We start from the raw sequence: 14,433 nt of genomic DNA, 5'->3' as shown, positions 1-14,433 counted from the left end.
TCCAGCACCTGCTGGTCAAAACCTCGCGGCCGGGGCACCTGCGAGCGCCCGACTGGAAGACCAACGGCGCGGGGCATAAAGGTGAGAGGAGGTGGGGGTGGAGGTGGCACGGTGAAAAGGGACAACCAAGGGAAAAGAAAGGTCTCCAGAGCTTTGTTTATGAGGAGGATTAACCGTGTGCGGCCACTGTCGGCTTCCTTGGGGGCTCCCACCAGCAGGCTGTTAAATGGGGGGAGGAGAGGGCAGTAATTCATGGGTGAAGTGCTTGGAACTCTTGCTTGGTGGAGGTTTGGAAGCCTTGTTTGGTGGAGGCTCTCCTGAGCTGGAGTGTTTCTTGCTCCCAGCAATGGGTTTTCCATGGTGCCAATGTGGATTTGGGGTGTAACTTGAACAGAGTGATGAGCTCTGTGTGTTGAAGCAATGGAGTCAACTCTGTGCCTTCCTCCATGGTTGAAGGATGCTCCACCAAGCGCTGAAGAGGAGCTCCTGAGCCCTGCTTGGAAGGCAGTGGATTTCTGAGTCTTCTCTCTTTCCAGTTAGCCATCTATATGGCTTTGGGCTGGTGGATGCTGACGCTATTGTGGTGGAAGCCAAGAAGTGGAAGATGGTTCCTCCCCAGCATGTCTGCGTGGGAAGCCTGGACAGGGTGCCCAAGTGAGTGTGGTGGGGTGGGGTGGGGTGGAGTGGGATGCCCTCCCAGTGCATGCAGATGCTTGGAAGGAATGTTGAGGGAGCTGGCTCTTGCAATGCAAAGGCTCAGCTCCAGTCTCAACATTTGGAAAAGGAAATTAGGAATCAGGGTGGCTGGGACAAGTCCATGGGGCAGACAAGATGGTGTTCATGGATTTTATGGTCAGAGTGATCCACACCATCCACTTTCACTTCCCAGATGGGTGATCAGCATGGAATTTTTGGGGGCTGACACTGAGAGACCAAACCCAACTTGCCTGCTGGGTCCTACATGAGCAGTGATGTCTTGGGTCTCTCCACCCTCTTCCATCAAACATTTTCGATTGAAGAGACCAAAAACTGGTGCTTTGCTGCAAAGATTTCAAAATTGCTGGTATCTGAGGTCTCTTTGAATTTGGTCCCAGGTTCAAATCTCATCCTTGGTAGGTCAGTCCCTGCTGGGTTAAAGAGTGGCATCACGGATCTGACCAAATGGACCCTCCTGATTTACCACTGCCTGGCTGTAGAGCGAGAGAGTTGTTAATCAGAAAAGTCTCTGGAAGACTTGCATATGCAAAAAAGGAAGAATGTGGAGCCAAGTGTGTTCATGAGGCTATTTATCTGATACAGACACTAATTACAGCCCAAAGAGGAGCACTGCATTGCTAATTATAATAAAGCAGTGCCCTTGCAGCCCATAAGGAACAGATCCTCGGAGCAGTTCAACCCTATTCAGCAACTCAGCAAATTCCCGTGCTGGGACACTGGGAATTGCAATGGAGGAGGAGATAATTTTTGCTGTGAGGCAGTTCAGATATAATTGGGTGTCCATGCTGTTGGGATCTGTCCCCATGACGACTCTCTGCCCGTCCCCCGGCAGGTACATCCGAGCCGACCACGTGCTGCGCGCCAGCACCCTGAGCAGCGGCTGCGCCGAGCACCGTGACCAGCACGTGCTGTACCTGGAGCACGTCGTGGTGAGGCTCAGCATCTCCCACCCGCGTCGGGGAGACCTCCAGATCAGCCTCGTGTCTCCAGCAGGAACCAGGTCGCAGCTCCTCGCCAGGAGGTAAGAGCAGCCGGAGCCGGGATGTGTCCTTTGAGGGGGGGTTGCTGCGAGTTTCCTCAGGGTTTTTTGGGAAGCTGGGGGCACGCCCAGGTCTCAGCTGAAGAATGGCTCCATGCAAGGGTGGGTGTGTACAAGGAATTGTTAATCCTAACCGTAATCCTAATCACCTGTCTACCTTTTCTGGTAAAATCCAACATCCGAAGCCTCATTTCTTGGTGTGTGGCATTACCATTGCAGGGTGTTCGACCACTCCAACGAGGGGTTCAAGGGCTGGGAGTTCATGACCGTGCACTGCTGGGGGGAGCGGGCAGCAGGGGAGTGGACCCTGGAGATCCACGACACGCCATCCCAAGTGCGCAACCCTGCCGTGCAAGGTAAGGACCCCCCAGGGCCCACCAGTTCCTCTGGCTCCCTATTTCAGGCTATTTCACTTGGCTGTATCTTTTGCTGTGAGTTTTTATGGTCTCCAGCAAAATGATATTGCCCAGATTTCTCAAAAGTGGGGATAAAACATCAGCCCTGAACACAGGAGGCTGCCGGTCTGGCTGAGTGGATTCTCTCCCAGCAGCAGCAGCAGCAGAACTTGCTGCACCCGAGAGCCAGGTTTCCAAAATTAAACCGTAATGAGTCAAAAGGAGGAAACCCAAGAGCTGTAATTGTTGTTTGTTTGTTTTGCTTCACTGCTGGGACATCTGGCGCGTGGGCTGGTTGTGCAACGGCGCAAGGGGACCGTGCCCCTCAGGCTGCAGACAGACTGACATCCTCCCCAGGCTGCCACTGTGCTGGCAGGGGGTGGCTGGGCTCAGCCTGACCCCCTGCATGTCCCTGTGTCCCCCCTGCTCGCTGGTTTGGCCGCCTGCTCCCAGCAAAGGAGCCGTGCTGGCAGGATCTGGCCCCACCAGGAAGGGGCAGCCGCCTTGCTGGCTGGTGGCAGCAGGGCATGAAGAATCCTGCCCGGGGCTGGCGTGTGTTGTGGGGGTTTTAAATCCACACAATCATTGATAGGAAGCCAGGAGTATATTAAAAAAATTTCTCCCACGCGACTTTCTAGCAGGAGGTGCACGTGGGGGTTCGTTCGTTGAGCACAAAGTGTTTCTGTTTGCTGCCTTCACCCAAAATCTTTTGAACTTGGAGAGCGGCAGCAAAGCGCCCACGGAGCTGATTTTTCCCCAGTTTGTGGTGGGTGTTTCTGAGACCCTCAAGGGCATCCAGGCTCAGCTTTACCTGGCTTGGCAAAATGAAATGAAAAGGAGCGCGTTAAGTCACCCCCTCAAAGGGTCTGCACCTGGTTTGAAGCAGAGAGGGCAAAGCATGAGGAAAAAGAGGGAAGATGCTCCCAGCTCATAGCAGAAACTGGTATTAAATGTTAATTTAATACACTTAAATTAGTTGATACCAATTAAATAATATGGGTGTCCTGTTGCTGGCACTGCTGCATCCCCATGTGAGCCCCATGCAGCCCGGGCTTTCTTCACACGGGATATTTTAGATTTAAAGCAAATTTAATTCTTTCGGTGGAAGCACTTCCCTGGCTGAGCTGCCTCGCAGGCTGCACGCTGTCGCTGCTCAGTGCAGCAGGTGTGTCCTCTCATCCCTTGGGGAGAGCCAAGGGATTTGGGTATTGGAAATTTTAAGCCCTTCCTGGAAGCGCAGGGATTAAGAGTTAAAGCCGAGCACGCCGCGGGCATGAAGTGACTTGCATTGATGGGGAATTGAAAGAAAAACAGCCTTGGAAAGGAGCAGCAGCATTTTTGGGCTCCCTCCCCAAAGCCATGTGGATCGTGGAGGGTCTTGGTGTGGGTATAAGGCCCTGGGGGGGTCCTACCAGGTGCACCACAGTCTGGTGGCTCCCACGGTGTCTCAAGGGGTGCCAAGCTCAGACCTCTGATATGTCAGGCAAAGGGGTGGCTGGAGCAACAACAGCAAGAAATAATCCAGTGTGTGCCAGGCAGCTTTTGTCAGACAGAAATAATCCTCTATTGTGTAGCTTTTAAAGTTACTGGCTCTCTCCAGTGTTGGACATGAAGGCTATGGTGTTGCTGCAGTTCGTCAGAGGATTTATAGAATTAAAAATCCCTTGTAGGTGCCTTAAACAGCTGCTTTTGTGTGGGCTGGGAGCTCAGGGGCTCCTCAGCACCTCTGGGTGTTCACTGTTTGCTCTTCTGCATTGCTGTGCCAGTGGTGATGCCCTGATGGTCCAGTCCACGCTCTTCCTGCTTCCCCCAAAACTGGGTCCCGCAGGGCGGAGCGAGACAGGGAGCAGGATGGGTGACATTGTGCCTGCCCCACAGGGAAGCTGAAGGAATGGAGCCTCATCTTCTACGGGACAGCTGAGCATCCCTACACTGCACTGGGTGGGCCCCAGTCCCGTGGGAGGTTGTTGGAAGTGCCAACATCAGAGATGGAGCCATCAAGAGCCGCCTTCCTGCAGAGCCAGGTGGAGGTGGCGGAGGAGGAGGAGGAGTATGCGGGTAAGTGTCAGCTTGAGCTGCCACATTGTCCCCCCCCAAAGTGCCTGGGAAAATACAAACCCTGATAAACTGGGGGAGCCACAAGGGCTGATCCTGCCTGGGGCTGAGGCAGGCTGGGAGGAGCAGTGCCTGTGGCCAGCAGGATGGTGAAATTAGAAGGTAGAAAAACGCCCCATCCCAGCGCTCCCGCCACAAATTGGTGGTGCAGCTGTCTGAGGGGTAAAAAAAGCTCTGCCCACCTTCCCTCCTCTGCCATGGGCAGGGGTGGGTGTCCCTGCTGATCTCTGAGGGGCAGGTCATTTTTTTAAAACTACTTCTGCACCAGTGCTCAGCCAGAGGGTGGCTGGGTGGGATTCTTACAGGGAAGGATGAGCTGCAGGAGAGATGAGCACCCAGAGCCCTGCAGCTCCATAGCATAGATGTGATAAAATTTGTAATATAATAGGTATAGGATAAGCTAGGTGAAGGGTTTCCAGCCCTTTCCCAGCATCTGTCAGTCCAGGGAGGGTGTGCTCAGGACATCCTGGCAGTGGGCTCTGGGGGATGCTCAGCTTCTGCTCCCATTGAACCAGTCTCTCCCCACCCAGGTCCGTGCCACCCTGAGTGTGGCGACCAGGGCTGTGATGGCCCCAACGCCGACCAGTGCTTGAACTGCATCCACTACAGCCTGGGCAGCGTGAAAACTGGCAGGTGAGGGGTGGTGGGGTGTCCCCATGAGGTCCCTGGGCAGCAGCAACACCTTTCCCCAGGTCTTGCACCTCAGTGTGGGTGCACAGAGAAAGATGTGAGAGATAAAATGGATGGAGGAGGAGGTATGGGGGTCCCTGCCTTGGATTAGGGGACAGTGGGGTGGGGGGCACAGTGCTGGAGAGCCCTGGAGGACCCTGGCCGTGTAATCATGCTGGGGAAGAAGGACTGGCATCACCAGCTGGGGTTAGCCATGCCCAAGGGACAACTAGCTGAGGTTACAAATCACTTTTGGAATTGGGGTTTCTGCTCCTCAGTCTCTTGGGTTGGCACAGGAAAGGTTTACCTGTAGCTGGGACAAGAGAGTCCCTGACTCTGTATTACACACCCATGACTTTCAAGACACTCTAGATTTTACGAATAAGAAATAAACAAGCCCAAATCGCCTCCAAGGCTGGGCGACACCCAAAATGCTGCGGGTGAGGGGATGACAGGCAGCAGGTGCCTGAGGCGGGAGGTGGCACCAAAGCCCGGGTGCTCTCTGTTCCTCCCCCAGGATGTGTGTGAGCTCCTGCCCCGCGGGGTTTTTTGGGGACAAAGGCGCCCGGAGGTGCCGCCGGTGCTACAAGGGCTGCGAGCGCTGCCTCGGGAGGGGACCGACCCAGTGCACGGCCTGCAAGAGGAACCTCTACCACCACCAGGAGATGAACACCTGCGTGGTGCTGTGTCCCACCGGCTTCTACGCCGAGGAGCGTAAGGATGTTTTATCACTTGCAAGTTGCAGCACGAGGATGTGCAGGGGCTGCTTCTATTTTTAAGCGCCACGGGCGGAGAACACGCCTTGATTTTTGAGTATTGGGTTTTGAGTTTCCCCCTTGGCACACTTTGCACGGTGAAGGGAGGAGGCAAAACCTCTGGGTGTTCAGAGGGCGGTGCGAAGCAGAGGTGCTCGACTCGGCTCTTAATTACGAGACTGTAATTAATGATCCCGGTTGCTTGCAAAGTGTATTTCTTCTTAGCAAGCAGTGACAGATAAGGTCACCTGCAATAGCAGGGATCCACTGGGGTGGATGTGCCTCCGCTCCCTGGGGAGCTGGCGCTGGGGTGCAGTGGGGTTTTACAGCTCTGACTGCTGCTTGCAAATCACTGTCCGCATTTTTTTCTCCCTGCCTTGCTTTGTTTTTTGAAAGGTCAGAAACGCTGTCTGAAATGTCATCAAAGCTGTAAAAAATGTGTTGGCGAAGCAGACAAATGTACCGCATGCAAAGAGGGATTCAGGTAAAACACCAGCACGGGATGAGTTTATACCTGCAGCATTAGTTTAAATTTGGGATTTCCGATGGGAAATTAGAGAGTGAGTTAGTTAAAGACCCAAGATCCTGCTTCCATGGTACTAGGTAGTGATTAGCGTCCCTTTCTTAGCTGAAAACCATTATTTAAATTTAATTTCCTTTTCTGCAGCTCTTGCCAGGGTGGTGGGTAAGTGCTGTGTAGGGCCGGTACCAGGCTGAGCTGTGCCAGGCAGGCTGGGAACAATCCCTGCAAGTGCAGAAACCCTTCCCTCAGATTCATCCATGCTGAAAATTGTATCCAATATACCTGCTGAGTGGGAATAGCATAGGATGGTGGTTTCCCAGCAGTGCTGGTGCAGGCAGGGAAGCCCTGACCCCGTGAGGAACACCGGCTGCCTTTGCCGCTGGCCCCACAGCACCTGTGGGATGCAGAGCTCCGCTAGGGAGGAGCTGTTTTCCATCCCCAGCTGCCCATGGGAGTATGATCCCACAGCAGCTCGCAGTGTTCAGGCACTGTGAGTCAGAGCCACGGTGTAGCAGTGGGGCTCACTCAGACAAAGAAATTCCCACAGCCAAAAGATTTTCTACTCCCTCAGAAAAGCACAAGTGGAGGCACTTGTCAGACATAATCCGCACGGCGCTTGTTTTTTATTGTTCAATATCCTTTTAAGCCAGGACTTCAAATCATCCCTGCCATGGTGAAGCAGCACCGGCCCAGCCACGGCACTGAACCAATTTCCTTTGATTCCAGGGAGCCTCAGTGGTGCAAAAGGTCTTTGGGAGAGCCTGGCTGGCTGCCCATGGGAAAAAAAAATTTTATTTCCTCCTGGATTGTTAATTAAGGAACCTACAGCCATCCCTTTGGTCCAGGCAGGACTTTAATTTCTCCTGAAGCGCTGGCTGGCTTTCTGACACGCTGCAGGCTGAGGCTGCCGTAGGACACTGGGGGGTGTGGAGTTGGGGATGGGCTGTGTTGAGTCCCCAGAGCCCACAGCTTTGGGTGCAAACACCCTCTCTGCTTCCCCAACAGCCTGGCAGGAGAGAGCTGTGTGCCCGAGTGCCAGCCTGCCATGTACCTCAGCCGGGAGCCCCGGCGCTGCGAGACCTGCCCCGCCAGCACAGGTACATCCTTCACCCCACAGCATCCCCACGCAAAACCCCAAAACCCTCGTGCATCAGCAGCAAATACCCACCATATCCACCCCGAGCCAAGGCAGAGCGCGCTGCAGGGGAAGCAATCCCAACTCTCCAGCACATCCCACAGTGCATGTGTTCACACTGGAGAGGTTTTTAGGGAGTTTTTGCATTTTTATTGGAGCCGTTTTTTATTTCCCGATCTCCCCGAAGCCAGGTGCTTTAGTTTAATAAGGTTGCGGGGGAGGCCATAAAACCCTCTCGGAGTGATGGAGGATGGGTTTGCAGCGGATAAAAATGTCAGGCAGCTGAGGCGTGTTATCCCGGCTGCCCCTCGGTGCTGGGCTGGCCATTGCTGCCTTCCCCCAGCTGCCCAAAGCCTCTCCCCGTTCCCTTTAAATCCTGCCTTTCTTGCTTCTTGCAAGTCCAATTATTTTCCATTGTTAATGTTTGCGCCTGCCCTCGAAATCATCATAGATCTGATGATAATATGATCTCTAGACAATTCATGTTCAGTGGCGTGAACCTCTTCTATCATACATGGGCAATTTCCGTAGACCAAATCCAAAATATTTATTGATCTTGTTGGCAAGTGTGGAAGGGAACGGGCTCTTAATCCCATAAGAAAATTACTTCCCTTCTAATTCTTATTCCAGTCAGTGTAAATGTACTTCACCACAATTATTTTTCCAACCCTTTCTCGTCTCCTTTTGCTGCATAACCATTTCTCAAGCCTGGTGCATGGACGGCCTCTAATGATACCACCTCCATCACTGGAGTTTGCTGTCCAGCCACAATGTGCGGGCGTCAGAGTGGGGTCCTCTGCTTTCCCAGCTCTTGTCCCAAGCCCTTCCCTCCTCCAGCTCCTCCACAGCCCAGTTTAGCATCTCCTTTTCCACTCTGCACAGGGTGGGAAGCCCCAAAGCAGTGCATGCTTGGGAGTGGTGGCTCATGGCCCTGAGGGGATTTTGGTGTGAGCCCTGGCAGCCGACTCTTGGCCCTGCACAAGGACAGACACTGAGTCCTAGCTGGGATTTTTGGGGTGGGAACTGAGGTTTTTGGGATGGAAGCTGAGGTTTTTGGGTTGGGAGCCAAGCAGATATGCTGGAGGCTGGTGATACAAAAACCACCTTGTTCAGGAGCAAGGCAGAGCCAAACTGGTGCCCCCCGTCTTATGTGGGGCTATGGCCATACTTGCACTGTCTCCAAAATCACCCACATGCTGTTTTGCCCTCTTCCCTGTCCCCACAGGGCCAGGAGAGGAGGACTGCACCCCCTGCACCCCCGAGGGCCCTGCACCCCACTGGCGCTGCGTCCCCGCCTGCCGTGAGGGCTTTTACCCTGCCGACAGCCACGGGCTGCCCAACAAGGTCTGCAAGAGGTACGGAACCACCCCGGGGTGCACCCCCCGATGGGGGAGCACTGTCAGCAATGATAAAGGAATGCCAGAAACAGCTCACAGCTGGAGCTCTTTGCTAGGAAGATTAAAATACGGGTTAGGGAGCCAGGGCAGCTGTGGGGCTGGACCCCACACGCCCCTGCCCTGTGGATTTAAGAGCTTCCCCACTGGAGCCAGCCAAGGTATCTTAGGGCTACGGTGGAAGGGGCTCAGCCCCGGCCCCGGGCTCTCTGGAGGAGGTGTGGGAGGAACGGTAATGTTTGGGTAAATACTGGAGCTTTCAATTAAAGCTGTTCCGTTCGCCCCGTGGCCACGCTGAGGAGCGTTCCCCACTCCCTGGCCCAGCAGCAGGGGCTGCGTGCGGGAGACCGGGAGGTGCCGGGAGGCAGCAATTTGCTCCCACTCTCCGGCATCTGCTCTTCAAGTGGGGAGTGGGAGTGGATTCAGCCTCGTTAAAGCAAGCACGAAAGGGAAGGATTAAAGGTGACTTGGGAGCACACAACACAGTCCCTGCCTGCCTGGGGTTTCACTCAGCTGCGCTGGCTCTCCAGCAGGGAGGAACAAGGGACCAGCATCCCTTCCCAGGGATTTCAGGTACCATCTCACCAAGCCACTGTCTCCAGGCAGGGGGCACAGCTGCTGGGCTGTTCTTCCTGAACAAAAGGATGGGAGCAGCACAGATTCCCCTCACAGTCCTTTTCCCAACTGACATTGCTGGGAGGAGAGGTTCATGTCCCACTAAATCTTCCCAGCAAGGCGAGAGCCTTTGGGATGTCACTAGGCATTGAGCTGGCACCACTGAGCCCATTTTCCTCAGGCTTCAACAGCTTTTCGAGGTTCAGATTTGCCATTTTCCACATCCTCTGGTTCGGTCTGCATGTCACAGTACTGGCACACACCTTTTCTGGCTGACAGCCTGTTTTAGATGGCCAGATCGGGGTGCTGATGGTTCAGGCCACAGCAGGGTCTCTGTCCCCAGGTGTGACGATCACTGCTCAGCCTGCGAGGGCTCCAGTGGAAACTGCCTCCGGTGTAAGGAAGGTTTCAGCCTCCTGGGTGGCTCCTGTGTAACAAATGAAACCTGCACCAACGGTAAGTGGCAGAACTGCTGGCACCGCAGTGCCTCCCTGGTGGCAAAAACGAGGGGTTTGGGGGATTCCCTTCACCGTGTAAAGCCAAAAGTGCTGGAGCTCCTGGGCTTGCTGGGGCACAGCTGCAGCGGGCTGGGCTCCAGCTGAGGTGGGCAGGTGGCTCAACTAGCATTGCTGCTGGATATCTGCCTGTTGCTCAAACACATCCAAGCGTTTGTATTTCGTTATAGTTTAAAGTCTTGGGGCTAATTCTCCCACTCGCTGCAAAGCTCCTTTATTCCTTCATTAAAACCACGTGAAAGATGCCCTTAAAAAGTGACTCCTTTTCAATTCTCTCTCCCCAAACACTGGAACGAACTGCACCGCCTGTTACGTGCAATGTTTGTTTGTTTAAAATGTTAATCTGCTCTCATTTTCTCTTGTTCCTCGCCTCGGCCTCCCAGCTGACAAGACTTTCTGTGAGATGGTGAAATCAAACAAGCTCTGTGAAAAGAAGCTGTTTGTGCAGTTCTGCTGTCAGACGTGTCTTATGGCCGGGTAAAGTTCAGCGGCTGCGTCCACCCAGGACTTCCACCGACTGCCAGCCCAGTTTTGCCAAATGTTTAGGACAAAAAAAAAAGTTTATTTTTTCAGCTTTGGGAGAGTTTACATGGTGCTGTCAAGCATTTCGCTCCTAAGTTTGATAGCTTTAATATCACTGTCAGCGCGTTTCTATAGCGATATGTTAAGCAGAGATCGGATCGTACCCTGAGTGATCACGTCCCGGGAGCAGCAGACAAGCGGTGATATTAATACTCTCAAACACTCCTCGTGAGCAGGGACTGATGCATGATCCATGTACACACGCTTGGTTCTTCGCAGAAATCCTACCGACCCGCCCGCTCCGAGCGGCCGGCGGGAGCCCTCGCCGCGAGGGATGCGGGACTCCACACCTGCGAGGGAAGAGCCATTTGGGGGCTCACTTTTCAGTACCCTTTTCTGCCAGGTGAACAGCCGGCACAAACCTGCATTGCCAGCGGTTCTGTACATAGGTCAAACGATGAACCAGGCGGTTCCGGAGCGGTGCCCTCGCAGCCCCCTCCGGAATTCCTGTTCGGATTCGGTCGGTCGCTGTTTCCCTCTGGCCGGGGCAATAAAAAACTGGAGGTTTGAGGACCAAAGCGAGAGCTGACCCACGTGGCTCTGCAGGTGTGTCAGCCCAGCAGGGAACTGCAGGCAGGCAAAACCCGTGTGCCTACAGGGGGTCTTAGGGATGTTGGGGGGGGGGGGGTTTGTCCACACAGACCAGCCTTACCGCGAAATGTATTTCCCTCCTGGAACTGCGAGTAAGCTGCTGATGAATTCAGTTCTGGAATGAGCTAGATCCTTCCTCTAAACGAGATGCTGTCCCAGTTAATCTCTTCTGGCATTTTGTGTCATCATCCTTTCCCCTGTTTTGCTGGGTATACCCCTCTCTCTCACAAAATCCTCCTGTTGATGGCAGCGATTTTTCTTGGGCATCTATTTCCCAAATGAGACATTCCGGGGATCCAGACAGGAAACTTAATTCTACAAAACCCTCCCCCGAAACAAACCTTTTCATGCTCTCTCTTAATAGTAAGTCATGTGGTGTTTATATAATTGTGTTTAAAATATCCTTGGCTATGTTGTTTTACAGATTTTTAAAAAATAACTTATACAATCCTTGTTTTTTCTCTGTGGACTATTTTTTATATGGGAGTGGGGTACCTCTTTGTGTCTTTTTCCTTCTCCTTTTCTCCTCTCTGACCCTGCAAAGCCACTCTTTGCACCAGACGTATGTAAACACTCTTTCCTACGCTGCATGTTCTGATTTTCATTGTTAATAGTTTTTATGAGTTAAACCTTTTGCCAGTGAAATCCTCAGTATGAACTGTCACCGGTCCCTCACAGAGCTGGGATAATCCCTGCTTGGTTTCAGCTGCAGTGACACGTGCCCTGCCTGGGCTCACCCACTAGAGCTCACCTCAGCCAGGTGAGGAGGGGAAAGCCACACCACCACCGGTCCTCACCTGCCTGGGCCAAACCCAAGGAAAGATGGAGCTTTGGTGAACTGACCTTTTAAGTTAATAAACTATTGATCTCCCCTGACAAGTGAATCTGTGCTTTTTCCAAGTTCATGCAGCTGCCCTCCCAGCCAGTGGTGTGTTGGGGAATGGAGGGAGCTGCGGAGCCTTTTGTTTGTCGTGTTGGTTTTGCAATGTTTAAGCATGGGCCAAGTGCCCAGGGTAGTGTCTGGGTATCTGGAACTGAGCTTTTTAAGTCTGACAAAAAGAAAAGAATGGAGCCCTCCACAAGGGAAGATCCTCCCTCAGAGTTATGCTACTGTGGGCTCCTGCAGCTTGTGGGTCTTCACATTTATCAGATGATAAATGGGAATTAATCACGTACGAGGATTCCTTCTTTTGCTTGAGGATTTCCCTTTCGGTCTTGGGCCAAACCAGAGGTCAGGACTGGGGTGAAATGCTCCTGTCTTCTGCCCCTGTGGTTGTAAAATACCAAACTTCATTTCTGTTGCTGTGTTACTCAGTCAGAAAACAGGAGCTGTGGGTCAGGATTACTGTGTCAGCCTTTCAGTTCTCTGGCTCACAGAAGCCTGCCTCTAAATACTGCTTGCTGGTATGTTTAGATGTACTGAAATGCTAAAAAAAAAAAAAAAAAAAAAAAAAAAAAAAAAAAAAAAAAAGGAAAATGTTTACTCTTATATCCTTGGCATAACTTAAAATACACACTGGGAGAAGCAATGCAATTTAAGATGACCAGTCCCCAGCAGCCTCAGCTTTATCCTACTTTCTGCTGCCTTCCAGCCTGCCAGGGAAAGAGAAACAAATTCTACACATCGAGTTTATGCAACAACATCAGCTTCCAGCCTTTCCCTCAGAAATCATTCTTGTAAAGTAATAAAATTCAGATTATTTCTCCAAGCTGTTGCAATACTCGCTTGGAGCAATTTTAAGTCTGGCTCTGGTGTGCTCAGAGGATCAAAGTGGCTGTGTCTTCAAGATAAATGCATATTTAGGCAATTTATTAAAGCTCATTTCTCTATTGTCTCCTGGCACCAAAGCTAAATCTATAATAGCTGTTTTCTGGAGGATCTTAGTGCAGCCTGACTCCTCGCTTGCTGCTTGGCTGTGAGGCTGTAGCCACGGCCATCTGCCATTGTGCAGTTGGCAGGTGGGGAACACACATCTTAAAAACCATTGCTTTGACTTTCCATTGCGAGGGAAGGGCTGTCGAGGGCTCTTGTGAAGCATCTGAGCCCCAGAACCCGTCTGCTCGCGATTCCAATTCCACCACGGCTGTGGGGCTGAGGCAAAACAGCTGCATTGTGCTGAGGGGAGAAAGGCCCCTGTTTTCTTTGGCCTTGTCAGAGGCAGGACCTGCTTTCCAGAAGGCTGAAAAGAGTCTCCTTTTAACAACTGCCTGAAATGACTAAAGACTCTGTTGTCTTTCCCACCGCATGATGCCTGAGTCACGTACAACAGCGCTGCTAATTCCTGGGCTTTTCTTGTGACAGCTCCCTCTTGTTCTTGTTCTCTTACTGCTTTTAAACAAATGCAGATGTTACCATGGCCTGGCTCTACGTGCTTGCACGAAGAGCTTTAGTGAGGGGTTTTGCAGGAGGGAGCACAGGAGCTGCCTGGCCCCGGCTGACCCCTCTGACGCCGCAGTCCTGGGGAAGGAGCCAGGCTCACGCTCAGGGTGATGCTCCAAATGCTCCCAAAGGAAAAGTGTGAGCCATCACTCTGCAATGCCAAGCGTGGCTGCAGTGTTTAACCTATTATCACATCCTCTGGATTCACGGAAATGTCACGGCTTGTGAAAAACATCCTTCCCTCCCCTAGCCCTACTCCCAGCTCTTCCTTGCTTCCTAAAGCAGGTAAAGGGGGTGTAGTGACATCTGAAAGCACATTTCACCTCACAGATAAAGGGTGGATGCCATGCCATAGCCTGTGTCACGTTCCCAGCCCATCACGGCACCTCTGAGACCGGGAATTCCTGTGGAAGTGACAGAGCAACTGCCCCAAAAGCTGCAGGGGAAGGTGCTTATGGGCAAGGTGATGTCCAGGAGCAAAGGCTGAGCTGCTGCTTGGGGGGAGGGAAAGCACCCAGAGCCGTGGCTGTTGTGGACACTGTCCTGGCTGTATGGCAGGAGGGGAGCAGCAAGTGATGGGACACAGAATTCCATGGGCTGAGCACACAGGAGCCAGCTGTGCCCGAAGGGAAGCAGCCCACTTGCTGCCAGTCATTGCGTGAGGCAGGTTCCCAGCCCGCTCCGCCTGGATTTCTGTGGATAAATCCGTGCCTGGAGACTCAAGAAGTCGGGAGGGAACCTCTGGTGGCATTTTTGTGCTGCTTTAGGGCACTGCAGATGGCAAAGCCGCGTCCCTAACGAGTTTGGTGATCCATGGCTCAGGCACCAGGATGAGGGCTGATTTTGAGGGATACTGGGAGGGTCTGTGTCACCCCGGGGAGGGTGTTTTGGGGAGTACTGGGGGGAGCCTGTGTCACCCCGGAGATGAGGGGGATGCCTGAGATGGGGCATTGGGGGGTATCGGAGTGTCTGTGCCAGCCCAGAGAAGACGGCGGTGATTTTCGAGGT

The 14,433-nt window shown here is 52.9% G+C and overlaps 1 protein-coding gene across 1 annotated transcript in view; it reads left to right on the top strand.

Annotated features, from left to right (window-relative positions):
• Positions 1–11,921, top strand: part of PCSK6 (proprotein convertase subtilisin/kexin type 6) — a 34,520-nt gene extending 22,599 nt beyond the window's left edge. The window contains exons 11-22 of the mRNA XM_027879191.1: positions 1–81; positions 537–654; positions 1,550–1,738; positions 1,976–2,112; positions 4,030–4,209; positions 4,797–4,899; positions 5,453–5,649; positions 6,087–6,174; positions 7,219–7,310; positions 8,574–8,703; positions 9,701–9,813; positions 10,256–11,921. Of these exons, the coding sequence (XP_027734992.1) occupies positions 1–81; positions 537–654; positions 1,550–1,738; positions 1,976–2,112; positions 4,030–4,209; positions 4,797–4,899; positions 5,453–5,649; positions 6,087–6,174; positions 7,219–7,310; positions 8,574–8,703; positions 9,701–9,813; positions 10,256–10,353 (1,526 nt within the window). The 3' untranslated portion in view covers positions 10,354–11,921. The remainder of the gene's footprint in view (positions 82–536; positions 655–1,549; positions 1,739–1,975; positions 2,113–4,029; positions 4,210–4,796; positions 4,900–5,452; positions 5,650–6,086; positions 6,175–7,218; positions 7,311–8,573; positions 8,704–9,700; positions 9,814–10,255) is intronic.
• Positions 11,922–14,433: the final 2,512 nt, after the last annotated feature.

The sequence above is a fragment of the Empidonax traillii genome, unplaced genomic scaffold, assembly GCF_003031625.1.
Source record: "Empidonax traillii isolate 1590-97213 ecotype Southwest subspecies unplaced genomic scaffold, ASM303162v1 scaffold52:size1600334, whole genome shotgun sequence".
Lineage (NCBI taxonomy): Eukaryota > Metazoa > Chordata > Aves > Passeriformes > Tyrannidae > Empidonax > Empidonax traillii.
This window is presented reverse-complemented; position numbering and strand designations above follow the sequence as displayed.